Source organism: Salmo trutta, chromosome 19 (assembly GCF_901001165.1).
Source record: "Salmo trutta chromosome 19, fSalTru1.1, whole genome shotgun sequence".
Lineage (NCBI taxonomy): Eukaryota > Metazoa > Chordata > Actinopteri > Salmoniformes > Salmonidae > Salmo > Salmo trutta.
The window spans coordinates 9,686,056-9,713,707 of record NC_042975.1 but is presented as its reverse complement, the minus strand read 5'-3'; the positions used below and the strand labels follow the sequence as shown (position 1 = coordinate 9,713,707).

The 27,652-nt window shown below is 41.4% G+C and overlaps 2 protein-coding genes and 1 long non-coding RNA gene across 13 annotated transcripts in view; 2 read left to right on the top strand and 1 right to left on the bottom strand.

Annotated features, from left to right (window-relative positions):
- The window catches only part of LOC115153963 (V-type proton ATPase subunit e 1), a 29,626-nt gene extending 23,429 nt beyond the window's left edge, over positions 1 to 6,197 (bottom strand). For 10 of the 11 annotated variants that reach the window (XR_003867797.1, XR_003867798.1, XR_003867796.1 and 7 more), the window contains exons 1-3: positions 5,663 to 6,197; positions 5,364 to 5,411; positions 1,718 to 3,217 (exon numbers count right to left, since the gene is read on the bottom strand). Coding sequence is in view for 4 of the 11 variants with exons in the window: in XM_029699686.1 (XP_029555546.1) it covers positions 1,718 to 1,732 (15 nt within the window). In the remaining 7 variants the exon portion in view is untranslated. Of the gene's footprint in view, positions 1 to 1,717; positions 3,218 to 5,363; positions 5,412 to 5,662 lie in introns of those variants that run through there. The other variant, XM_029699694.1, reaches the window with a different exon arrangement.
- Positions 6,198 to 13,622: 7,425 nt separating this feature from the next.
- On the top strand, positions 13,623 to 14,666 carry LOC115153961 (uncharacterized). Its single transcript, XR_003867795.1, has 3 exons — positions 13,623 to 13,793; positions 14,144 to 14,193; positions 14,278 to 14,666. It is a non-coding gene; the product is annotated as an uncharacterized LOC115153961 (long non-coding RNA).
- An 11,681-nt stretch (positions 14,667 to 26,347) lies between these two features.
- The window catches only part of LOC115153960 (serine/threonine-protein phosphatase 2A 55 kDa regulatory subunit B beta isoform), a 143,753-nt gene continuing 142,448 nt past the window's right edge, over positions 26,348 to 27,652 (top strand). Inside the window, exon 1 of the mRNA XM_029699684.1 lies at positions 26,348 to 26,691. Coding sequence (XP_029555544.1) covers positions 26,613 to 26,691 — 79 coding nt within the window. The 5' untranslated portion in view covers positions 26,348 to 26,612. The remainder of the gene's footprint in view (positions 26,692 to 27,652) is intronic.

The following is a 27,652-nucleotide window of genomic DNA, read 5'->3' as shown; positions in this document are numbered from 1 at the left end:
TGCAGCGCACTCCACATCAAATTTGCAACACTGGTCACCCCTAAGTTTACAGGGGAAAATCGATCATGTAGGAAAGAATTACAGCAGAAATGGGCTAAAAGTCTTCAGATCTACCACCTATAAACTACGCTGAACAAAAATATAAACGCAACATATAAAAAAGTGTTGGTCCTATGTTTCATGAGTTGAAATAAGATCCCACAAATGTTCCATACACACAAAAAGCTTATTTCTCTGAAATGTGTACAAATGTAAGCATTTCTCCTTTTCCAAGATAAGGGGTGTACTGAGCAGTATTTCTGTCGGAAATAAAGCCCTTTTGTGGGGAAAAAACTCCTGAGTGGGGGGCCTATGCCCTCCCATGACTGTACCCCTGCCCAGTCATGTGAAATCCATAGAATAGTGCCTCATTTATTTATTTCAATTGACTGATTTCCTTATATGAACGGTAACTTAGTAAAATATTTGAAATTGTTGCATGCTGCATGTATATTTTAGGTTCAGCATAGATAGAGGACTAGATGTCTAGCATTACACGCGATGAGAATGGACGATCTAACGTTAACTACACAGCATAATACCTCTGCAATATCTGACTTTCGGGAAGAGACATGGCCAAATGTATATATTAGAGTACAGGATTGTAGTGAGCAATAAACAACAAAAAAATACAATCACTAATCAACTGAATTAATAGTTTGAGGCTGACTCAACATGGATCCCAACACAAACAAGTACAACGTCAAACTAACGTACTACTATCCTGGGCCAACACCCACGTAATCCAACAGCCCTATTGGTCAAAGCGCAGTTATAGCCCGCCTCCAGATATGCACGAATGGTCGGCTTTGCTGTCAATAGAAAGAGATTTCATTGTAGGTTGAGACTGAAAACAACAAGCAATTTAAAAGGATTGTTTTTGTGGCCTAAATAGCTGACTAAATACATGCAAAATGACCCCTTGACAGGCAGAATTCGCATAGGAGATCATTTTTACTGAGGTCTATGTAATCATCTTATCATAACTTACTGAGGGAACACGCATATCTAGTTAGTCAATATTATAAACACACGACGTGGATATCTCGGTGACACTGAACAAAAGTAAACATTGACAACCGTCCCGACTAGCTGACGCCCTTCAATCCCCGAAATGCCAATTTGTCAACAAACTCGGTCAAATGCTGTCTTTATTCTTTGCTCAATTTACCTAGAATGTTCTAGATCTTTTTCTCGAGCTCTGTAGCAGCATGGTGGGGGTGGGGGCGTGTACCCTAAGAGGATGTTGATTTTAGTTGACCCAAAAAGCATTAATGGGGTAATGCCTGATTCACAGCACCTTGTTTCACCACCCGCATGACCCCCCCCGCAACAACAAAAAAATATATCACAAAATGTCAATCTTGCAAATAAAAATAATTTCGTAAACAAAAATTCAAGCTATCGAAAGGAACTACATTGTGCACGCACATATCTACAGTTGTCGTGATACAACAAAAATGGTTTGTCAAATAAGTAAGCCGTTTTAGTTCAGCTGGATTTAATGCGAAAATAGCTCAATCTTGTTCCCTACCAACTAGCTCCAGTATGGCCTCCGTCCCGCCCCTCTCACAGCCGCACGATATAACCAGCTAACCAAGACAAGAGATAACAAGCATTCAACGAAGCAACATTATCCACAAAGTTTGGCAAATGGTTTTTAAAACGTTCAGCTCACCTTTAGAAACCCCATATGAACGTTTTGTGTCGTGTTTCGCTTCGTGTTTATTCCTATCTGAGCAATAACAAAGCAATTTCAATGGAGTCCACGCTGCCTTTCTCTTGCGTTTGTTTTGTTTTTCTTCTTCCTGACGGGTTCCTTGGTAAGCGCGTGACTACATAGTCACGTGGTCCCTCACTGACCAATCGCACTGAAGCTTTAAGATTGACCCAAAACATTGCACCTAAATTACAGTATACTACTGCACACAATGCAGAGCATTGCACACACTTCAGATGCTATAATACAATTATCCAGACATTTTTATAATAGGGAAGTAATATAAATACTTTAATAATGACACTTATATATTTCCAAAGGCTCTAAGGTTACACTTGCTTGGTGCAAGCATGAAACTCAAGTCATTAGGGTTTACAAATATTATACTGTACATTATAAATACCATCTTTGATTAGATCTGCCATAATGCTATATGTTATGTACTGTGATTTGACATTGTTACGATGTTGGGAAAAATTTGTCTGGGGCAAGATAAACATGGAACATACAGACTAGGTTAACTCATTTAGTCAACATTACTGCCTGTACAGAAATTGCTTGGGCACATTGTGTCCCCAAAAATGTACATACAGTCCAAAAACAAAATCACAAAGTGGATTTTGAGGCGCCTTCAAATATTAATTATAACAGACAAATAAACAAGACAACATGAGTTTTGAGAAACACTTAAAACTGATAGGATGAGCAAGGTAATGTGAATCCAATCATCGCTGAAGATCCTATATCATACATTCAAAGAGCATTTAACTTAAAATACTTAGTAACTGTGTGGTTAATAAAATACATTTTAACAAAGCCAAGGATTCCATTGGTGGGAGGGTCTGAGCTCAGGGCCTTGTGGGAAAGTCTGGAGGACTTAGATCTGCCTGCACTCCCCGGCCACATGCCAGCCCCCCCCCCCACTCCCTCTCTAGCAATAGAAGAGGGTATTACTCAGCAGTAAGAAATAAAACAATCACTTTCACTCACTGATGCTTTGTGTATCTCAACGACTTGCCCCCTCATTTTCAAATTCCTACACAGATATAGCTTCCCTAGATATTAACTGATTTACAGGCTAGCATGACTTCCATTTGCAAGCTATTTCAGTATATTTATTACCATGATTAGCCACCATGCTTCTACACCTGCATTGCTTGCTGTTTGGGGTTTTAGGCTGGGTTTCTGTACAGCACTTTGAGATATCAGCTGATGTAAAAAGGGCTATATAAATAAATTTGATTTGACCATTATCTTAGGTAAACCAAGAGTCAGATATAAAGTTTAAAAGAAGCTAAATGGACAGGTTTATGATGCCTTTGTCCTTGGTCCTCCTGGGCCTTTCTCAGTCATTGAGGGCAGAGTCAGCGCCAGTGGAATTGCAGATACCAAATAGTGTCATTACTCAAAGCAGGTCCAAACAGTGGATTCATCTGGGAGAGAATGGCTATCAACCAACTGTGAAAGAACAGGGACGAGAGAAAAAAAAACATTATGATGGCCTTTCAATTAGCATATTCATTATGCACTCTCATCTGCTTCAAGCACTCTTATCATCTTTGTGTTGAATTCATCTTTAATTTGAACAAAGCCAGAATGTGGATTTTTTTTTTATTTAGATCCAATGATGTAAAAGAAAGAATGATGCAACATACAATAACAGTATGTACTGTGGAGTGATCAATGAAATACAGTTTAATGAGAACAAAGGAGTTGTTCAGCAAACCTCTCTCCATCATGAATTCCCTAAATTTTACTGAGGAAACAATGCACTGTGCTTGTTTTGTACATTTGCTTTCAATGTTGTGGCCAGCTACTGTCGTCAGCTGGTTCATTAACACAAAGGCTCAGTAACACACAGGCATAGGCTGCTCCACAAGCTCAATATTTATCAAAAAGAGTTGCTATGTAAATAGATGCAGCAGACAATCCAAGTAACTGTTTGCTGTTTGTTTTGACTGTTTCCTGGGTCCGCCTGGATGGATCTGACTGTGCTATAATCAGGCCAGCTGTCATATTTGGCAGCAACTAATAGCCCACACTCTGGTATTTGTTCTGAAGCACAGAGACCCTTACCTTATCCATTAAACACTGATAACTGGCAAGAGTGGTTTCATTAGGCAACATAGTTTGAAGGGAGAATCTGCTATCCTTTTTTCCCCCACTTTTAAATTGATGATATATAGCTATTGGTTCTTGAAGAATATAACTTAGAATTGCCTCACGAGCTTTGTTTAACTTTCTAACCCAGAACCCAAAATAAGCTTGTTTTCCTCTGTTGTTTAAAAACAATGTAATTGTAAACAAACAATATATAGCCTCAAAACATGATTAAAACGATACTTTTTATATCTTGTATCCATAGCCCTGTCTGTTAATTTGAGTGGTTACATTTCTCTAGCCCCGTCCCTCAGCTGTTTACAGAAACAGTGGCGGACTGACCGCTTTGTAAATAGTTTGAACTGCAGATTGCCCCTTTAAGTGGTGCTATCTGTAAAATGTGAATACAGACTAAATAGACAAAGTGAACAGAAGGTTCATAAATACTTGAACAGATCCCCAATTAAAGATAGTGGATTTGTAACAAAGACGTGGCTTATTGAGTTCCTTGCAACTTCTCCCAGTTTTTCAGGGCAAAGTTCACCAATTTGATCCTCGTGTGAATCACACTGGTTTCTCACACACTTAAATACAAAAGGCTATTCTGTTTCTTTCACATTCTTGGCAGAGCTATGGAACCAATGAAGGCACACGATGCCTTGTATTTACTGCCCCCTACCGGTGGAACAATATAGCACATATGCATGCCTATCAATGTTTTTTAAATTTGTATATATATATATATATATATATTTTTTTTTATTTTATTTGTATTTATTAACAACAAATCAATACAAAAAGTACATGGGGAACACAAGTATATATAAAGAATATACAAAGGACATTTGGGCTAGGGGCGGGGCTAGGGGGTACAATATCACATTCCAGCATGACAACAGGTTTTTGTTGGCAGAGTATTTAATTGTCTTAAAATATAGTTACATTTATTTTTGCAAGGTAAGAAAATGTGGTGTTTTGTTTCCAAATTACGTTTGTGAATATGAGTTGGCCAAAAGAATAATGAAATTAATTACATACAATTGTTTCAACTTATTTCTTTCATAAGTAAAAAAAATCCAAGCAGTACATCTCTCCATAATAGTGTTAAATCTTCATAAATGTGTTCAATTATAAATCTACTGATGTCTTGCCACACATTCCTTACATGAATACAATGCCAAAAGAGATGCAACACTCTGGTGGTCATTACAAAAAGTACAATTTGAATGCATGTTTTTATTTTTTATTTTACTTCTTCATATAGTGGTTGGCAGGATAATATTTATGACTAATTTCAAAATAAACTTCCTTAAATGTTGTTAATAAGTAGGTATGTGTGCTTTGTCACTAGCTAGCTCATAGGTCACTAGCCTGGCTGACGCACGACCCACGTGACTACACTGCTCTGTCGATAAAAAAAAGAACAAACAAGTTAATGAAGCCTGTGCTGTATAGCAAAACATCTATACATTTCACAAGGGATAAAACAAATCGTGATACTTACAACAAGTAGCAGCAAACTGCAGTCAATACTAGCATGGTAATGACGACCCTGTGAGAAGCAGATATGGCCATTCATACAGTAATGCGATGGAATAAACATGTTATTTTTCTAAAGTTTAAAGCCACACCATCAAAGAGTGGGCCATATCAAAAACGTAATTTGCTTATACATTTCATGAACTTTTTGTGATATAATATCGATATTATACAATAAAATCCGACAGACAGGGTTATTTTTCATTCTCATCTCTTTCACATTTCCTGCACAGTAGAAAATGAATTCTGCCCCGCAATACTCACCCTCTGTTTGGTCCCTTCGGAATAAACCATGGTACCACCCCTCCAACAAATCCCCAAAACAGCGTAACTATAACCATAGGAATGGCAAAAGCCATGTTGCGTCTTATGATTTGTTTGTTGATTTAAGAATGTTGATTTAAAACCCGTTTACTGTCTAATGCCTACTACATTAGACTAAATTCACGAGAAGTCCATGAGAACTACAGAACTTTAGTAGCACATCGGGAAGTCAGGTCACATGAAGAAGCACCTACGTCAATAATCGCGATGTATAATGCAGCCTATTGTTGATACATTGTAGAAGTGCGTAATACAATTAATGCAGTAACAAGTATTACGTTTGAGCTCCACCCTCTCTGTTTGCAAGTTACGGGCAAGTCCATGGACCGAATGTGACCTCCGCTTCCGAAATTCGAATGACGCGAACAGCTGTCAAATCGTGATTTGTCCAAATAACCAGTGATGAAAAACAGAAGCACCAAACTATTGCTGCTAATTATCTATCGAAGGTGCCCATAGTTTAAAGACAGATCTACTGTACCATTTCTGTTTACGTAGCTTGCCCATTACCGGCAACCTTTCAGCAAGGTTCCATAGAAACAAGGCCGAGGCTACATATCCGTAGGTAACCGCCGCGTTCTGCCCCCGTCCCGCCCCTGGAAAGATCTGTATTATGTTCTGCACATGTGTTTATTTTTACTTTTACTTTACGCACACATTTTTTTGTGGTCACCCCCTCACACATTTTTCACTGTCAATCGTGAAAGATAATTCTTAAAGTTTTACTGGTGAAACATCCATGCAGCATCTGTATGCAAACCATTTGATCTCAATTAGTTTCATGGGAATATGCATTTAGATCTTCTTTGTTATGTACAGTGTTGTTTCAAATTATGTACAGTGAGCGAATTTCAGAGCAGATAGTGTTAACAAACTGTAGCCTACCTGTGTTTTGTTTCAAAGCACATATTCTGCCTAGTGGCAAGCACTGTTGAGTTGAGGACGCATGAGAGTAAAATGCCAGCTCTTGTATGCCATCTGTAAATATGAATAAAATTGTTAAATTATGAGCCTAGTTGGTTTAGCCACAGAAAAAATGAGCAACCTTCCCGCTAGCCATGATTGGCTGGAGATAATGAGTGGGCTGGACATGCCGAGAGATGAGTTCGGATTGGTCTGCCATATAGCCCGCTTCTGTCTGAGCTGGTAAGTATGTATAGCTAATCGAAGTTTAACATCGCTTTAAAAAAAATGTGTCACGTAGTACAAATGCAAAAGTGTGGCTCTCCACTTTCTGGAGGACCGAGTTTCGAAAACAGGGAAATTAGAGTATGATAGCTAAGGAGATGGAGAAAACACCTGTCTCCGGATTACATCTTCAAACTAAGGGCAACCATGGCATCCGTGACAGGGAGAAGAGTCCATCCACGATGTATACTGGTAAGATAGTCTAACTAACTACATTTTAAGTTATTACACATTTTTAATTTTGACAGAAAGTCATTTTCATTTCAAGTTAGTGTACTGTTAGCTAGCAAGCTAACGTTAGCTGGCTGGCTCGCCAGCTAACGTTATGTGTATGATCTTATTATTCGTATATCAGAGCCATTTGCTTTGCCAGTTATAGCCTAATGTTATCTAGCTAATATTGAACCTGGTTTGTTAGTTATTTGCAGATTCATGCAGGGTAGTAACATCATGAGTTGGGATTATGGTTCATTGTTTACCTAGCTAGCTAGCTACATGTCTTAAAAAAAAGACTCCATAATGCAAGAATCTATTTCAATAGAATGTCACTGCGACAACTGTTGATAGACGTAGCTGGTAAATTCGCTCTGGCTATCTACTCCGATTACATAGCATGGGTAAAATAGTCTAGCTAGCTACATTTTCAGATATTACACGTTTCTAATATTGACAGAAAGTCGTTTTCATTTCAAGTTGAAGTGTACTGTTAGCTAGCTAGTTAACGCTAGCTGGCTGACTCGCTAGCCAACGTTAAGTGTATGATCTTATTATTCGTAACTCAGAAGCATTTGCTTTGCTAATTATAGCCTAATGTTTGCTAGCTAACATTGAACCTGGTTGGTTAGCTACCTGCAGATTCATGCAGGGTATTAATGTCATGAGTTGGGATTATAGTTCATTGTTTACCTAGCTAGCTAGATACATGTCTTAACAAAAGACTCCACAATGCTAGTAATTATTTCAATAGAATGTCATTGTTACAACTGTTGATAGACTTAGGTGGTAAATTCGTTCTGGCTATCTACTCTGAGCGCAAAATAACTGATGAATTTACGAACACTTAACACCCGTTGAATATGGCCGGTGTCAGTAAATGTTGGCAAAAAAGCGTAAATTGTTGCCAGTAGCAGAGTTGCTGTCACCAACGCTCTGGATAACATGAAAACAGCCTAACCAGCTCTGCTAGGGCAAGTAAATTGGTCAGTGAGCTGTTCTCTCGTTTGTGTCTGGAAGTAGCTAGCAAGCTAGCCAATATTAGCCAGTTAGCTTGGGTGCTTGACTGTTGTTGTTGTTGTTAGGACAGAAAGCTCGGATCAACCCTTAAGGAGATGGGTGGGGCTAAAGCTTAAGAAGGCGTGAACGATGCTCGGATCAACCCTTAAGGAGATGGGTGGGGCTAAAGCTTAAGAAGGCGTGAACGATGCGTGAACGAAGGCCATTTCCTCAAAAGTGAGGTTACAAGTTTATCAACTTTCAAAGCAGAATTACTTTTCCCATTGTTCAAATTTTGCTACATAAGACTTTATTAAAAGAGCACCATTCGCCAGAGTAGCCTATTCTCTACTAGTAGAGCTGAGATTGTGCGTATGTAGAGAATCCGGCACATGTGCAGAAGCTTCGGGACCTTTAGCCCCTGGGAAGAGCGGTCCAGAAAAGTCCGATCGCAGCCACTCCGTAGAAACAACCCCTGCAGCTACCCTGAGTCTGAGCCTGTGGGGGTGGGGTGTCACAGCTCAGTCTTGATCTAGTCCATCAGATCTTTCTGGTCGACCATCTCCAGCTGCCTGCTCCAGCGGTGGTAAGCCAGCAGAGCAATGTTCTTGGCAGCACTGAGCTCATCTGTGTGGCAATAGATATTCCATAAAAAATCTGCTGTTTTTAGCTACAATAGTAATTTACAACATTAACAATGTCTACACTGTATTTCTGATCAATTTGATGTTATTTTATTGGACAAAAATGTGCTTTTCTTTCAAAAACAAGGACATTTCTAAGTGACCCATAAACCTTTGAATGGTAGTGTATTTTAAATAGTTTAACACATTTTTGGTTACTACATGATTCCATATGTTATTTCATAGTTTTGATGTCTTCACTATTATTATTCTACAATGTAGAAAATAGTAAAAATAAAGAAAAACCCTTGAATGAGTAGGTGTGTCCAAAATTTTGACTGGTACTATATAAATATATACACTACATGGCCAAACGTATGTGGACACCTGCTCATCAAACATCTCATTTCAAAATTATAGGCCCTAATATGGAGTTGGTCCCCCCCTTGCTACGGGGAATTGCTTCCATTTAGCCACAAGAGCATTAATGAGGTCGGGCACTGATGTTGGGCGATTAGGCCTGGCTCGCAGTTGGCGTTCCAATTCATCCCAAAGGTGTTCGATGGGGTTGAGGTCAAGGCTTTGTGCAGGCCAGTCAAGTTCTTCCACACTGATCTCGACCAACCAGTTCTGTATGGACCTCGCTTTGTGCATGGGGGCATTCTCATGCTGAAACAGGAAAGGGCCTTCCCCAAACTGTTGCCACAAAGTTGGGAGCACAGGATTGTCTAGATTCTAAAATGTCATTGTATACTGTAGCGTTAAGATTTCCCTTCGCTGGAACCCTGAATCCATCTCACTCTCCACTGAATACAGGCAGTTGACGTCAACCCTTCAGTGAATATTCAAAAAAGTATTAAAATAACGAGATGTATCCACCAATCCAAAGAAAGGAATAGGCGGGAGACTGACAGCCCGCTGTTCCACACTGTGGACAACAATAAGCTTTTCGTCATTATATCCAATCTCTGACCCTAGTTTGTTTCAGGTGGCAGCATCGTATTAGTGGAAGCCTAGATTATTCTCAGTGCAGGCCTGGCTGTGGCTAGATATGTTGCATCTGGGACAATTTTAGCTAACCCAAACCTAATTTTCCTAACCTGCCACAGTAATTATTCTAACCTGCCACGTTAATTCGCCTAAGCTGCTACAAAAAGTCACTTCTTCTGCTAGTCAAAACCAGCAGACCTGCACTGAGAGCAGTGTGCGTATACACTAATGCGATATAGCTTTCAGGTGAGAGCTTTCACGTGGTCCTTTGTTTAAAGGCTGTGTACGGTGTTGGTGCTTTGCTAGTCATTTCTGTGAGAGCAACCATTTTGTGACCATGACATTTTAAAGTATATATTGAAAAAAAAGTGTTTATTTATTTGTATCAAAGTTTAATTAAATTATAAAGGTTATTTACTAGTAGTTGACCAATTTCCCAAAACTGTGACCCAAAAACTATTGCAAGCAAAACTACTGCATTATATACCGAATAAACATTTTGAAGCGGGGGGCGCTGAGGAGTATTTCTCTGTAATAAAGCCCTTTTGTGGTTGGCTGGTCCTGGCTCCCAAGTGTGTGGGCTTGACTCCCAAGTGGATGGTCCTATGCCTTCCCAGGCCCACCCATGTCTGCGCCACTGCCCTGTCATGTGAAATCCATAGATTAAGGTCTACGGTCTAAATGAATTTAAGGTCTAAATTAATTTATTTCAATTGAATGATTTCCTTATATGAACTGTAACTCAGTAAATCCTTTGAAATTGTTGCATGTTGCATATATATATATATATTTTTCAGTTTAGAAAGAGCTGGTACTAACCTCAGGAAGCATTTTCAAGTTATATTCTTCAAGAATCAATAGGTATATCAATTAAAAACCAACAGTTTAATATCTAAACATTCCAAACTCTTTTCACATGAAGTTAAATGGACAAGGAGTACCAATTATGTTTGATGTGCCTAGTACAAGTGCATTCAAAATGTAGAATTTTCATGCACCCTCTTCACTTAAATGTCTTCCTATGCCTTAGGCCAGCCAGATCTTCAGATATTTTGTGTACGCCTCTCCTGTTTGTGTGACCTTCTGTTGTGGCTCACACCGCAAGACATGCACAAGTGCATGCAGAGATGTCATGATTCTTTCTCTATCACACACACACACACACACACACACACACACACACACACACACACACACACACACACACACACACACACACACACACACACACACACACACACACACACACACACACACACACACACACACACACACACATCTTGATATCACAAGATAAACAAGACTCAACCTCAATGGTTTCACTGAGGGACATTCCCAGGTATTGTGCAAGGCCATTGTGCTCCATATGTTGTTGTTTTCCTGTAGAGCTGGAACAAACTGTTCATAAAGATGGATGTCCAGCTACATTTTCTCTATCATTTTGGAGGCCAGAGGTTGCTCTCTCCCTCATCCCTCTCTCTCTCTTTGACCAGAGGTTGCTCTGTCCCCCTCCCTCCCTCCCCCCTCTCTCTCTCACACACACCCCCACCCACACATAGGAAAGCAATAATTATTGTTGTCATGCTAAATGTATGTATTTGGTTTATTTTGTTGATCAAGTCTAACCTTGATCACAACTGATAAAAACAAAAGAAAGACAGCATAGTTGTATAGTCATCAGTGAAGATTAGATCGAAATAGATGACTTATGGTGGTTGGTACCAGGTCACAGGATTTCCCCGTCGCAACCCACGGAGTTTACAGAGCGGAAACGCTGTATCGAATACTTAACCACATTTCCTCCTGTTCCGGCTTCTGGCGTTTTCTCAACAGACATTGGTTGAAACCCACCATCCTTTATGTTTACATTAACATGAAAATGGAAAAAACTAAATTGTTATTTGTCCGATGTTGCAATTTATTGAGAATGATTGAAAATGATGTCTGTTTGGATATGCGCATGTACGCGTCATGAGCATTGTCATATAGTTGTGCAATCGCTCTATGTGCAGTGGGATAACAAAAGGGACTTTCCGTGACTATATTGGAATATACGCCTATGCAAATGAGCAGTCGTCGCTTCCCTTATATACCAACTACTACGTGAGGCCCATCATGAACGCTGTGAGTTTGGAGAAGGCGGCTAATGATCTCTCAGTGCGCCTCTTTACCCAGACAGCACGGCAGGATGATTCAGCAGTGGCACGGCCGTGATGCTGACAGCACTGTTGCCAAAATGACTCATCCTGATGATGAAGCCAAAGAAAGAAAAAGGAGAGAAAACCTCATGGTAAGTACAAAAAGAAAGTGACTAACTACCTCATGAAAGAACCCTAGGCTATAGGGGTAAATAAGAATGGTCTAAGCTGTCTAATTTGTATTCAAATTCATGGTTATTTTATTATTAAGAGAACTAGGCCTGTACTGTCTATGGGCCTATATTTAAATAAAAGGATTAACTCGTGCAGAATGCATTCAGAGGTGAGGTTACAGCATTTAAGGGTTTATACTATTCTAACATTAGGCTACCCATCTCCCTACAATGTTAAAGTGCAATACTTTATAGTACTCTATAATATACATAGGTTACAATAATGTAATTTCAGGATAATCGCATATATAGCGTCATTAATCCACCTGAAATAGACCCATGTCTAATAATGTTGTTGAATTATCAAAACGTATTGCTAAAATGGAGACTATAGCCTAATTAAAAAATGTAAAAAAAACGCATGGAAAGAGATTGTTAAACATTTTTTATTCGATACACAATTATAACCCTAGTAATTGTAACTTATTGAAACATTTTCTAAATATGTTGGCAACTAGTACAATTTTCCTAAGGCAATTTAATAATTTAGTGACTACAAATAACTTCTGATTAAATTGTTTAATTACTAGCATATCAACCAACAAACTGCTATTACAGTTTATGCCACAACTAAGGTATCATTTTTTATTTAAAACAGTTTATGAGAATTCATGCGCTACATGATGGAATACCACAACACTGTGTTGTTAGATAGTGAAACCTAACCTTTAATGTAAAGTCATTTGCTTTGAAGAAAGAGAGGTCTACTTCAGCTCTAAATAATGTTGCAACAATAATAATAACAATAATAACAGAAACCAAAGTAATATTCAGATAAATGCACCAATTCTTGTTATTTTATTAGTCTAGTATTTTTTTATATCTATTTTTTTTATTGCATATTAATTAATTATTTTAATTTATGGGCAAATATCTGCTTTGAAAATAGTCAAATTAAAGAGCAATGTCCAGATTTGAATTTAATTGTTCAAATCTTTGAACGGGCCTTTCATTTAATATTTTCTTAGTGAGTTCCTGTTTTTATGCTGGATTTTTGGCAAATGGTACTATTGTGTTTCAGTCACGTGCCCTGCGTTGAAGAATAGAAACCTACAAATATAAAGTTCTTTAAAAGTTAACATTTTACACTGGAAAACCTGCTATCTGTCATCGGCCTACATTAAATAGGGACATGACAGTGTTTAACTTCGGTACAGCATCATGGGAATGTAATGCACCAATGCTGCAAAAATACAAGTGATCCTTGGAGGTAGCCTACAATAAAAATAAAATCAAGTCTGACATATTTCTTTTTCAAGGGATAGTCTGTTTACTCAGCCACGGTATCATGTCCTTTGTACATAAAGGTATTACACTGAGACAGAATCAATCACAGAATACTTTTCAAATTTGGGAATAGTCTACATATTTTAGATGACATTTTTCATACTGATGTAACTTTTTAAAGTGAGCTATCTTTTAATTGAACTCATGTAGTAAATAAACGGTATGGCTGTTTTTTTTTGTTTAATTGATTGCATCACTTTACAGGAAGGATGAGCTGTTCATTCATCTGTAAAGGAATGTACTGAACACACCCTGAGTTCTTAGCTTTGAGAACTGAATTCCAAGGGTTGTATTTCTGAAGTCAGCCCATGGAGCTCAGTTCTTAAGCCTGGATGCTCCCTAATCTTGCACAGACAGATATGTGACCAGAGCAACCTAAAACGGCAAGAAATAACCCAAAGTAAATACCTCCATTGCATAGTATTATTACTCAAACATCAATCTTGTAAAAAAAATTATTTCAATCAAACCCTGGATTTGATTATTATGCTGTACACATTTGTCTTTAACCCCTAACATTTGTGATATTTTCTTGATTTTAAAGTGTACTTATCTTGCAGATATCACCTGCCTGTTCTTATGCTGTGATAGCCATTAGTTAGAGACTATCTGTCAGTTTGAATGACTATTCTCTAAATGGGCTCTATGGCTCCTTCTTGTCAGTAGGCCTTATAGAAGATATTGTAGATTAAACATAAATAGACCAGGCTGTAATTTTAGGCCAAAATATTGTATCTTTGGTTTACTCAGAGCTCAAGACGGTTGCTGCTGATTCTGCTCAGTGTCAGCCTTTTTCCATGGTGAGCTAATTTTGAGAATATACAAATTAACAATGAAAATGTCGTAATATTATTATTATTAAATATTTTGTTTATGTTCCACAGCTGAAGAGGACACGGATCAAAGCAAGATCAACTCACTGTGGAACTTTCTCACCATCCTTTATAAAACAAGTCAAAGTATCCATTCATTAATCACTACCCACCCAGCACAAATAAACAGCTTGCACCAAGTATCGACTATATGCATTGTAAAGCGGAGCATGGTCCATATGGGCAGCCACAATGTGTCTCCCCTCTTTTCTCTAGTTTGGCCTCAAAACTGACAGTTGGTAGATTAGTTAACCAAAAAATGCAAGTAATTCATCATGGAGACGGGGTTTAATGTAAACAGTATGTTGCCCCTAGAGGTTGTTTCCATGATGATGAAGGGAGGAGATGAGCCAGATGGATCTCTGCATACAATTTATGACGCCAATAAATCAGTATAAATGCATATGGTTCCACGACTGACACACACAGACACACACAGACACACACAGACACACACACACACACACACACACACACGCGTCTTTTAAGAGGTTCCCAAAAAGAACAATGTGTCCAGTTCATTATGTTTTGTTATTGACAGAGGCAGGGAGAGGGACTGGAGAGTATGAAGTTAAAACTTCTTCGGGATCGGTGTCCCTTCCACGGGACGGTTGAGCTAACGTAGGCTAATGCGATTAGCATGAGGTTGTAAGTTACAAGAAATCTCCCCAGGAGATAGTCATATCTGATATTGGCAGAAAGCTTAAATTCTTGTTAATCTAACTGCACTGTCCAAATTACAGTAGCTATTACAGTGAAAGAATACCATGCTATTGTTTGAGGAGAGAGCACAATTTTGAACATGAAAAGTTATTAATAAACACATTAGGCACATTTGGGCAGTCTTGATACAACATTTTGAACAGAAATTCAGTGGTTCATTAGATCAGTCTAAAACTTTGCACATACACTGCTGCTATGTAGTGGCCGAAATCTAATTTGCACCTGGGCTGGAATAATACATTATGGCCTTTCTCTTGAATTTCAAAGATGATGGTACATCATATTATCTTTTACCAGATCTATTCTGTTATATTCTCCTACATTCCTTTCACATTTCCACAAACTTCAAAGTGTTTCCTTTCAAATGGTATCAAGAATATGCATATCCTTGCTTCAGGGCCTGAGCTACAGGCAGTTAGATTTGGGAATGTCATTTTAGATGAAAATTTAAGAAAAGGGGTGGATCCTTAATTTGAAAAACATTACAGAATTCACAATACACTAAGTGTGCGCCTTCAGGCCCATATTTCACTACCACATATCTACAACACAAAATCCATGTGTACATGTGTGTGTATATGTCCCCAGCTAGCCATGTTTCCGTGAAACGGAGTATGTTACAATCCCGGATATCTCTTTGGAAAGCAACTCTTGCCCTGATTTTGTCGACTTTGTTAACTAGGGACTGGACATTAGTGAGTAATATACTCGGGAAGCGGTGGGTGGTGTGTGCGCATCCGAAGCCTCACTAGAAGACCGTTCCGGGCACTCTCTCCTCCGGCGGCGTTGTTTTGGGTCGGCCTCTGGAGTCAGTTCAAATGCCCTGGGAGGTGCAGACAAAGGATCTGCTTTGGGAAAGTCGTATTCCTGGTCGTAGTGCTGGTTGTGCTGGTAAGTTGACGTCTCGCTGATATCCAATAGTTCTTCCCGGTTGTATGTAATAACACTTAAGGTTTTCTGGGCTAACAATGTAAGAAATAATACATAAACAAATACTGCACAGTTTCCTAAGGACTAGAAGCGAAGCTGCCATCTCTATTGGCGCCATCTTGCTAAGCATATTGTCCATGTGTCACGTCCTGACCCTAGTAAGATGTCATTTTCTATAGTAGAGTAGGGCAGGGTGTGACGGGGTGTTTTGGGCTCTATGTTTTCTATTTCTATGTTTTAGTTCTAGTTTTTCTATTTCTATGTTGGGATTGTTTGGGGTTGATCTCTAATTGGAGGCAGCTGATCCTCATTGCCACTGATTAGAGATCATATTTAAGTAGGGGTTTTTCTCATTGTTGTTTGTGGGTTATTATTTTTTGAGTAGTGTGTTTTCCTCTCTGCGTCACGGTTTGTTGTTTTTGTGTTTTCAAGTTCTTTATGTATGGCATTCAGTTTCACGTCTAATAAATATGTGGAACTACGAACACGCTGCATTTTGGTCCAATCCTTCGAACAGCCGTGACAGAATAACCCACCATAAAAGGACCAAGCGGCGTGAGGAGAAGTACTTGGAGTCGTGGACTTGGGAGGAAATATTAGACGGTAAAGGACCCTGGAGCCAGGCTGGGGAGTATCGTCGCCCGAAGGAGGAACTAGAGGAAGCCAAGAGGGTGCGACGTTACTACGAAGCGCTATATCCACCTATAATCAAGGTGGAGAGGCAGACTCATAAAAAAAATGTTTTGGGGGGGCATAAGGGGAGTTTGTCAACATCAGGGGGAGCCCTGATCGAACTTCCCGTGCCTATCGGAGAGAGCCGTGGAGCAGACAGAAGTCAGTACAGGAGTCAAGCACGGAGCTCGACGTGAGATTCCGAAGGGAAGTACTGGCAGAAAGAGCACGGCGGAGTGGGCGTGCGGAGGAGCGAGCGATGAGTTACGGTGTGGTGCGCACTATATCGCCCATACGCACTCACAGCCCGGTGCGGTCGGTGCAAGCTCCTCGCCGGTGTAGGGCGAAGATGGTCATTGAACCCGGAAGGAGTAGGCCTGCTCAGCATGCCAGGTCCCCAGTTCGCCTACATAGCCCGGTACGTCCTGTTCCTGCTCCCTGCACTCGGCTTGAGGTGCGTGTTACCAGTCTGGTGCCACCTAAGCCAGTTCCACGCATCAGACCTCCAGTGCGCATACCCAGTCCGGAGTGTCCTGTTCCTGCTCCCTGCACAAGTCCTGAGGTGCGTGTTACCAGTCTTGAGCCACCCAAGCCAGTACCATGCACCAAGTCTCCAGTACGTATCCATAACCCGGTACAGCCAGTGCCTGCTGTGAGCACTCGGCCCTTAGCGCGTCTCCCTAGTCCGGTGAGACCGATGCCTGCTCCTCGCACTCTCCCTCCAGTGCGCCTCCATAGCCCAGTACGTCCTGTGCCTGCTCCACGCACTCGCCCTGAGGTGCGTGTTACTAGTCTGACGCCTCCTAAGCCAGCTCCACGCATCAGGCCTCCAGTGCGCCTGCCCAGTCCGGGGTGTCCTGTTCCTGCTCCCCGCGCTCGACCTGAGGTGCGTGTTACCAGTCTGGTGCCACCTATGCCAGTCCCACGCATCAGACCTCCAGTGCGCATCCCTAGTCCGGAGCCTCCAGCGACGCTCCTCAGCCCGGAGCCTCCAGCGACGCTCCTCAGCCCGGAGCCTCCAGCGACGCTCCTCAGCCCGGAGCCTCCAGCGACGCTCTTCAGCCCGGAGCCTCCAGCGACGCTCCTCAGCCCGGAGCCTCCAGAGCCTCCAGCGACGCTCCTCAGCCCGGAGCCTCCAGCGACGCTCCTCAGCCCGGAGCCTCCAGCGACGCTCCTCAGCCCGGAGCCTCCAGCGACGCGCCGGTCTGCAGCCCAGTGTCTTCAGCGGCGGTCTGCAGGCCAGTGTTTTCAGCGGCGGCCTTTAGCCCAGAGTCTTCAGTGGCGGTTGGCGGTCCGAAGCCTCCGGCGATGATCCATGGTCTGGTTCCTCCGCACATACAAAAGCGGGGGGATCAGCGGGCGGTGGGGGTACTACGCCCGGAACCAGAGCCGCCGCCATAGACATTAGTCACCACCCTACCCTCCCTTTGTGTTTTTTTTTTTTTTTTGCATTCGGAGTCTGCACCTTTGGGGGGGGGGTACTGTCACATCCTGACCCTAGTAAGATGTCATTTTCTATAGTAGACACGAGTTAAGTAAACTGAAGGACTGTAATATGGTCTTGGCAGTCCTGATGCCTTGTGACACTGGTCATTAGGCTACGGCACACTGGAGATTTCACAAGAGTTATCCAGGGATTACCAAGAGCACAGACCCAGGCACTCCATGACTTTCACATGGACAATATGCTTACATTGATAGCTGCTACCTAATAAGTGAAAGCACCATAGGCTAATTATTATGTAAACCCTTCATCATCATCATCATTAAATGACGTCATGCCTGAATAAGGAATGATAACAGATCTGGTTCAGATAAATAAGCTATATTCTCTCTCCAAAAAGGGGCTTTGGACACCAAAAGAGACCAATAGAGACCCTCAGGCACAGTAGACAATTCTCACGCAACCAACAGACGCAGCATGCTGCCATTGACAGACAGAGCAGTGCTCCCATAGAGATAGATAGAGTACTCTAGAGCCCAAAAGCCCATTTTAGCATGAGCAGCACCATTAAATGTTTTAGTCAACTGGGTGGGACTTCCTGTGGGTTAAAGAAGGATCAAATGAGTTCATCCAGGACATCAGGAGGGATCAGCCAATGAATTAAACTCGTGACCAAACATTCCATAACTGCAGGTAGCAGTAAATCGCAAACCTTGGCTTTACGCCTGTTTAAACAACACACTCTAGGTGGCAGTATGCACCCTTTCAGTAACTCATAGTAGTAGAAGAATAAAATGTACTACTTTAAAATGGAGATGGCCTCATTGGCGCTGCCCAAGCTCTCACAGGTGCCATAATGAGACACATACAATAGCGTAATGTCTAACATGCTGACCAGACCGCTCGCACGCACGTGTGTGCCATCGCGCGCATGTTGATTTTGTTCACTTACACCAGACGCGATCAAGACACACAGGTTTAAATATCAAAACAAACTCTGAACCAACTATATTAATTTGGGGACAGGTCGAAAAGCATTAAACATTTATGTCAATTTAGCTAGCTAGCTTGCTGTTGCTAGCTAATTTGTCCTGGGATTTCAACATTGGGTTGTTATTTTACCTGAAATGCACATGGTCCTCTACTCCGACAATTAATCCACAGATAAAATGGTAAACCGAGTTTGTTTCTATTAATCTCTCCTCCTTCAGGTTTTTTCTTCTTCTTTGGACTTTATATGGCAGTTGGAAACCAACTTTAACATGCATTACCACTACCAACTGGATTGGAGTGTGGACCTCAGTTCATCTTTCAATCACCCACGTGGATATATTCTCCTAAAAACCAATAAGGAGATGGGAGAGGCGGGACCTGCAGTGTGGCAAGCGTCATAAATAGAACCAAGTTGTATTTTAGCGCCTGGCTACGCAGACACACATTGACGCGCGAGCAGTGTGGTCAGCATGTAAATCTATGGGTGCTCCCCAGCCTCGCCTAAAATAATAACACCGATGCTTCTGTCCTCCTCCCTCCATCAACCCCCTCCCTCCAGGAGTGGATTGGCCACCTGGAAATTCTGGCAAATGCCAGATAGTCTGGACAATCTTTTGTTGTTGTTTGGGCTGGTTGAAATTGACACCCCCAAAAATATTTAGTTTTATATATAAGGGCCTGTTCAGTTTTACATTTTTTTATAATTTTTGCGCAACTTCTCTGTTGTACTAATCTATAATTTGCCTTTGGCTGGTCAGTGGGCAATGGTCGGCCCCCCTACCAAGATGGGACGGCCCTGTTTTCTGTTGGGCTGAGTTGAGGTCACGCAAACTCACATTCAAAATCCAATGCGGCATCAACAAAGAGACCTGTTCCCACTCTGTCTTCAGTTAGATAGCCAAGATCATGGATCGTAAAAGAGCACATTCTACACACACTCAAAATGTCCTATTTTTTGTCCAGCTAAAACCATGATTTGATCAAACAGTAAAGTGCATTATCCTTATGATTCCTGTAAGGAAAGTATCTGCCCTTGCCCCTGTTTCGCTGGGGCTTGCTGCTATGATGAGCAAGCCACTCCCCCATGAAAAATTTGTTCTGATCGTATAACATTTCAAAATGCAATTGCGGGAAAAACACCACTTTGGAAGCTTCGTCAAGTTTGTCCCTGTCGAAGAAAAGAGGGTTTCAGCTTTCTGTAGGTATAATCTTTATTTCTCAACTATCAATATTCAGCTCAATAGCAACTATTTTACAACCAAGATATTTGATACGGCTTGGAGATACGGAGCAGCGCAGACACCAAATGCGCACTAGCTATTGCGAGGACATTGGCCTATTTAGGTATTTAGAGTTAGCAATCTAGTTCATGTGTTTTGAGTTTCCACTTTCTCAGGTGTTGAACCCCAAATTAATTAGCCCATGACATTAGTGCAGAAAAATATGCAATTTCATACCCAAGTGTACAAGTTAGTGGCACCAGGGGAAAATATTAGTCTGCAACCCTGTAATAGTAATGAACACTTCGAATAGGTGATGATTCAGGGGAACATGTTAGTCTGGAGCCCTGTAATAGTAATGAACACTTCGAATAGGTGATGATTCAGGGGAACATGTTAGTCTGGAGCCCTGTAATAGTAATGAACACTTCGAATAGGTGATGATTCAGGGGAACATGTTAGTCTGGAGCCCTGTAATAGTAATGAACACTTCGAATAGGTGATGATTCAGGGGAACATGTTAGTCTGGAGCCCTGTAATAGTAATGAACACTTCGAATAGGTGATGATTCAGGGGAACATGTTAGTCTGGAGCCCTGTAATAGTAATGAACACTTCGAATAGGTGATGATTCAGGGGAACATGTTAGTCTGGAGCCCTGTAATAGTAATGAACACTTAGGGTAGGTGATGATTCAGGGGAACATGTTAGTCTGGAGTCCTGTAATAGTAATGAACACTTCGAATAGGTGATGATTCAGGGGAACATGTTAGTCTGGAGCCCTGTAATAGTAATGAACACTTCGAATAGGTGATGATTCAGGGGAACATGTTAGTCTGGAGCCCTGTAATAGTAATGAACACTTCGAATAGGTGATGATTCAGGGGAACATGTTAGTCTGGAGCCCTGTAATAGTAATGAACACTTCGAATAGGTGATGATTCAGGGGAACATGTTAGTCTGGAGCCCTGTAATAGTAATGAACACTTCGAATAGGTGATGATTCAGGGGAACATGTTAGTCTGGAGCCCTGTAATAGTAATGAACACTTCGAATAGGTGATGATTCAGGGGAACATGTTAGTCTGGAGCCCTGTAATAGTAATGAACACTTAGGGTAGGTGATGATTCAGGGGAACATGTTAGTCTGGAGTCCTGTAATAGTAATGAACACTTCGAATAGGTGATGATTCAGGGGAACATGTTAGTCTGGAGCCCTGTAATAGTAATGAACACTTCGAATAGGTGATGATTCAGGGGAACATGTTAGTCTGGAGCCCTGTAATAGTAATGAACACTTCGAATAGGTGATGATTCAGGGGAACATGTTAGTCTGGAGCCCTGTAATAGTAATGAACACTTCGAATAGGTGATGATTCAGGGGAACATGTTAGTCTGGAGCCCTGTAATAGTAATGAACACTTCGAATAGGTGATGATTCAGGGGAACATGTTAGTCTGGAGCCCTGTAATAGTAATGAACACTTCGAATAGGTGATGATTCAGGGGAACATGTTAGTCTGGAGCCCTGTAATAGTAATGAACACTTCGAATAGGTGATGATTCAGGGGAACATGTTAGTCTGGAGCCCTGTAATAGTAATGAACACTTCGAATAGGTGATGATTCAGGGGAACATGTTAGTCTGGAGCCCTGTAATAGTAATGAACACTTCGAATAGGTGATGATTCAGGGGAACATGTTAGTCTGGAGCCCTGTAATAGTAATGAACACTTCGAATAGGTGATGATTCAGGGGAACATGTTAGTCTGGAGCCCTGTAATAGTAATGAACACTTCGAATAGGTGATGATTCAGGGGAACATGTTAGTCTGGAGCCCTGTAATAGTAATGAACACTTCGAATAGGTGATGATTCAGGGGAACATGTTAGTCTGGAGCCCTGTAATAGTAATGAACAGTTCGAATAGGTGATGATTCAGGGGAACATGTTAGTCTGGAGCCCTGTAATAGTAATGAACACTTCGAATAGGTGATGATTCAGGGGAACATGTTAGTCTGGAGCCCTGTAATAGTAATGAACACTTCGAATAGGTGATGATTCAGGGGAACATGTTAGTCTGGAGCCCTGTAATAGTAATTTAGAATTTAGGTATTTTATTAGGATTCCCATTAGCTGTTGCAAAAGCAGCAGCTACTCTTCCTGGGGTCCAGACAGAACATGACACATAATACAGAATGACATAATACAGAACATCAATAGACAAGAACAGCTCAAAGACAGAACTACATACATTTTTTAAAAAGGCACACGCAGCCTACATATCAATGCATACACACAAACTATCTAGGTCAAATAGGGGAGAGGCATTGTGCCGTGAGGTGTTGCTTTATCTGTTTTTTTAAACCAGGTTTGCTGTTTATTTGAGCAATATGAGATGGAAGGAAGTTCCATGCAATAATGGCTCTATATAATACTGTACACTTTCTTGAATTTGTTCAACTCTTAGCCAAGAGTGACTGGCATGCATAGCATTTATATCAGCCTTCTGATTACAATTAAGAGCAAAACGTGCCACTCTGTTCTGGGCCAGCTGCAGGGAAGATATCCTCCTCCCTCATGTGGTACCCTTCCTGCAGGCTCATCCTGACATGACCCTCCTGCATGACAATGCCACCAGCCGTACTGCTCGTTCTGTGCATGATTTCCTGCAAGACAGGAATGTCAGTGTTCTGCCATGGCCAGCGGAGAGCCCGGATCTCAATCCCATTGAGCACGTCTGGGACCTGTTGGATCGGAGGGTGAGGGCTAGGGCCATTCCCCCCAGAAATGTCCGGAAACTTGCAGGTGCCTTGGTGGAAGAGTGGGGTAACATCTCACAGCAAGAACTGGCAAATCTGGTGCAGTCTATGAGGAGGAGATGCACTGCAGTACTTAATGCAGCTGGTGGCTACACCAGATACTGACTGTTACTTTTGATTTTGACCCCCACCCTTTGTTAAGGGACACATTATTACATTTCTGTTAGTCACATGTCTGTGGAACTTGTTCAGTTTGTCTCAGTTGTTGAATCTTGTTATGTTCATACAAATATTTACACATGTTAAGTTTGCTGAAAATAAACACAGTTGACAGTGAGAGGACGTTTCTTTTTTTGCTGAGTTTATAAGCTTGCTGCCAGCTCTTAGCAAACTGTTGGAAAAAATAGTGTTTGAACAAATACAATGCTATTTCTCTGTAAACAAATTAACAACAGACTTTCAGCATGCTTATAGAGAAGGGCACTCAACATGTACTGCACTGACACACATGGCTGATGATTGGTTGAAAGAAATTGATAATTAGAAGATTGTGGGAGCTGTACTGTTCGATTTCAGTGCAGCCTTTGATATTATTTACCATAACCTGTTGTTGAAAAAACGTATGTGCTATGGCTTTTCAACCTCTGCCATATCGTGGATTCAGAGCTATCTATCTAATAGAACTCAAAAGGTTTTCTTTAATGGAAGCTTCTCTAATGTCAAACATGTAAAGTGTGGTGTACCGCAGGGCAGCTCTCTAGGCCCTCTACTCTTTTCTATTTTTACCAATGACCTGCCACTGGCATTAAAAAAAGCATGTGTGTCCATGTATGTTGATGATTCAACCATATACACCTTCAGCAACCACAGCTAAGGAAGTCACTGAAACCCTTAACCTCCCTGGGCAAGGTGGGACGCTTCCCTAGTCAACAGCCAGTGGAATCGCGTGGCGCAAAATACAAATACCTCATAAATGCTATAACTTCAATTTCTCAAACATATGACTATTTTACACCATTTTAAAGACAAGACTCTCGTTAATCTAACCACATTGTCCGATTTCAAAAAGGCTTTACAGCGAAAGCAAAACATTAGATTATGTCAGGAGAGTACCCTGCCAAAAATAAATCACACAGCCATTTCCAAAGCAAGCATATATGTCACAAAAACCAAAACCACAGCTAAATGCAGCACTAACCTTTGATGATCTTCATCAGATGACACTCCTAGGACATTATGTTATACAATACATGCATGTTTTTTTCAATCAAGTTCATATTTATATCAAAAACTAGCTTTTTACATCAGCAAATGTGATGTTCAGAACTAGCATACCCACCGCAAACTTCCGGTGAATTTACTAAATTACTCACGATAAACGTTTACAAAAAACATAACAATTATTTTAAGAATTATAGATACAGAACTCCTTTATGCAATCGTGGTGTCAGATTTTAAAATAGCTTTTCAGGCGAAAGCACATTTTGCAATATTCTGAGTAGATAGCTCGGCCATCACAGGCTAGCTATTTGACATCCACCAAGTTTGGTGCTCACCAAACTCAGATTTACTATAAGAAAAATTGGATTACCTTTGCTGTTCTTCGTCAGAATGCACTCCCAGGACTTCTACTTTAACAACAAATGTTGTTTTGGTTCGAAATAATCCATAGTTATATCCAAATAGCTCGGTTTTGTTCGTGCGTTCAGGTAACTATCCGAAGGGTGACACGCGGGCGCATTTCGTGACAAAACATTTCTAAATATTCCATTACCGTACTTCGAAGCATGTCAAACGCTGTTTAAAATCAATTTTTATGCTATATTTCTCGTAAAATAGCGATAATATTCCAACCGGGCGACGTTATATTCATTCATAGACTGAAAGAAAAACATGGAGTCGTCTCGTGCACGCGCACTCCACTGTCATTGTTCCCTGCCTGACCACTCACAAAAACTCAAAAGCTTTTTTTCGCCCAGAGACTGCAGAGACGTCATTCCACTTTCTGGCACCTTCTCAGAGCCAATGGAAGCCTTAGAAAATGTCACATTACAGCAGAGATGCTGTATTTTTGATAGAGATGCCCTAGAAGGAGAACAAATTGTCAGACAGGGCACTTCCTGTATGGAATCTTCTCAGGTTTTGGCCTGCCATATGAGTTATGTTATATTCACAGACACCATTCAAACAGTTTTACAAACTTGAGAGTGTCTATCCAAATCTACTAATTATATGCATATTCTAGTTTCTGGGCAGGAGTAGTAACCAGATTAAATCGGGTACGTTTTTTATCCGGCCGTGAAAATACTGACCCCTATCCCAAACAGGTTAAAAGATCCTTCATTTGTGATAGACACCACTGTCTTCAACGGTACTCCCGCTGGCTTTGGTCTTTGTCATGGTAACTAGACAGCCACAAACCCGTAATTAACACTTAGGGTAGGTGATAATTCAGGGGAACATGTTAGTCTGGAGCCCTGTAATAGTAATGAGTGGAGGCAGGTAGCCTAGTGGTTAGAGTGTTGGGCCAGTAACCGAAAGGTTGCCTGATCGAATCCCTGAGCTGACAAGGTAAAAATCTGTCGTTCTGCCCCTGAACAAGGCAGTTAACCCACTGTTTCTAGGCCATCATTGTAAATAAGAATTTGTTCTTAACCGACTTGCCTGGTTAAATTAACAACAACAAAAAACACACAAAAAAACCCACTTAGGGTAGGTGATGATTCAGGGGAACATGTTAGTCTGGAGCCCTGTAATAGTAATGAGTGGAGGCAGGTAGCCTAGTAGGGTAGGTGTTGATTTAGGGGAACACACATGACAGGTACTAATTTGCAACATATATCTGAAGTCGTTAGCTTGCCGTTTATAATGTATAAGAATTAAGCAGACAGACAGAGAACAAGAAGTAGCACAGAGTAACAGCAGAGAAGATGCTGAGACAGACAGACAGCGCCACAGGGAGGCAAACCAAATGGCTAGAGCAGAGACATGGTTATAGAGGAATTTCCATTTTAGTCATTTAACAGATTAGGTTTGAGTGCCTTGCTCAAGGGCACACCGGGAGATGTTTCACTTAGTCAGCTCGGGGATACAAACCAGAAAACTTTTGGTTACTGGCCCAACGCTTTTAACCACTAGGCTACCTGTTGCCCTAAACAGTTGTGTTTTTGTGTTTTTACATATAGCATTTGTTTTAAACATGAGCTGGTTAAAAAAGAGGATGAGTACCATGTCTTGCCTGTCACTGGTACGGTGAAGTGGGCTGGTGTGGATAAAATGCCAGGGCTGAATTCTTGTCCCAGTCTGCCCCTACCTCCATAGCAGCCGACTCCAGCAAAAATAACATTCTCGTGTCCTGCTGGCGACTAGGGGGAAGAAGCATGGTTTATGAGAGTAGCATAGCGCGCGGAGACCTCTCCTCTCTTCCTGCTAGGTTAGCGCTGAAGGAAGGATTCCCGTTTATATAAGGCGATAAAAAGTAATGCCGGAGACCAAGACCATGACCTCTCTCCAGCGCTTAGTTTCTTTCCGCTTTGTCAATGCAGTCGGTGTAGAGTAGCCTACGATCTGGACTTGATAGTGATGCGCAGCCAACAACAACCAAAAAGATGAAATGCTTCTCCCGGTACCTACCTTACCTCTTCAGACCCTCGAGCACCATCCTCTCCTCCAGCTGTCACACCGAAGGTAGGCTACGGACCTATCATGTTATTGCATGTGTGTGTGCGCGCGCGCTTTTCTGTGGGTACTGGGCAACCAGCAGGAGGTTAGGTCAGTTCGGGAGCCATCGTACATGTATTTATAGAGAAGAACAGAGCAATACACCCTGCTCTCTGCCGTTTCTTTTTCTAGGCGTGAACAGCCATAGTCAGATTGAAATTTCAAACCATGTGAAGTCGGGAGATACCGCTGTGGAATTGGCTGGGTTTCATTTGTAGGCCTATATTTGCATAATTAATGTACTGCAAGCTTGTGTAAGGTGTACGAACTTTCAAGACAGGACATAGAACCTTTCTCCCTCAGCCAAAGCTGAACAGAGTAGCAACTCTACTATGGTGGCAATAAACTGCCTGCAACACTGGATGCTGTTAAAAAATAAGAGAGACAAGCATGTGCCATTTCCTCAGTCCAACATGGTGGTCAAGGACAGGTCATCTGACCATGACAACCAAAACGACGTTAATAAGTAAGGCTTCATAAGAGCCAATTCATTAGGCAACAATACACTGAGTATACCAAACGTAAGGAACATCTTCCTATTATTGAGTTGAACAGCCTCAATTCATCTGGGCATGGACTCTACAATGTGTCAAAAGCATTCCACAGGTATGTTGGCCCATGTTGACTCCAATACTTCCCACAGTTGTCTCAAGTTGGCTGGATTTCCTTTGGGTGGTGGTGGACCAGGGGCTCCCGAGGGGCACAGCGGTCTAAGACATTGCAACTCAGTGCTAGAGGCGTCACTACCGACCCTGGTTCGGTTCCAGGCTGTATCACAATCGGCCGTGATTTGGAGTCCCATAGAGTGGTGCAAAATTGGCCCAGTGTTGTCCGGGTTTGGCCGGGGTAGGCCGTCATTGTAAATTAACTGACTTGCCTAGTTAAATAAAGGTTAAATAATAAAAATACACACAGGAAACTTCTGAGA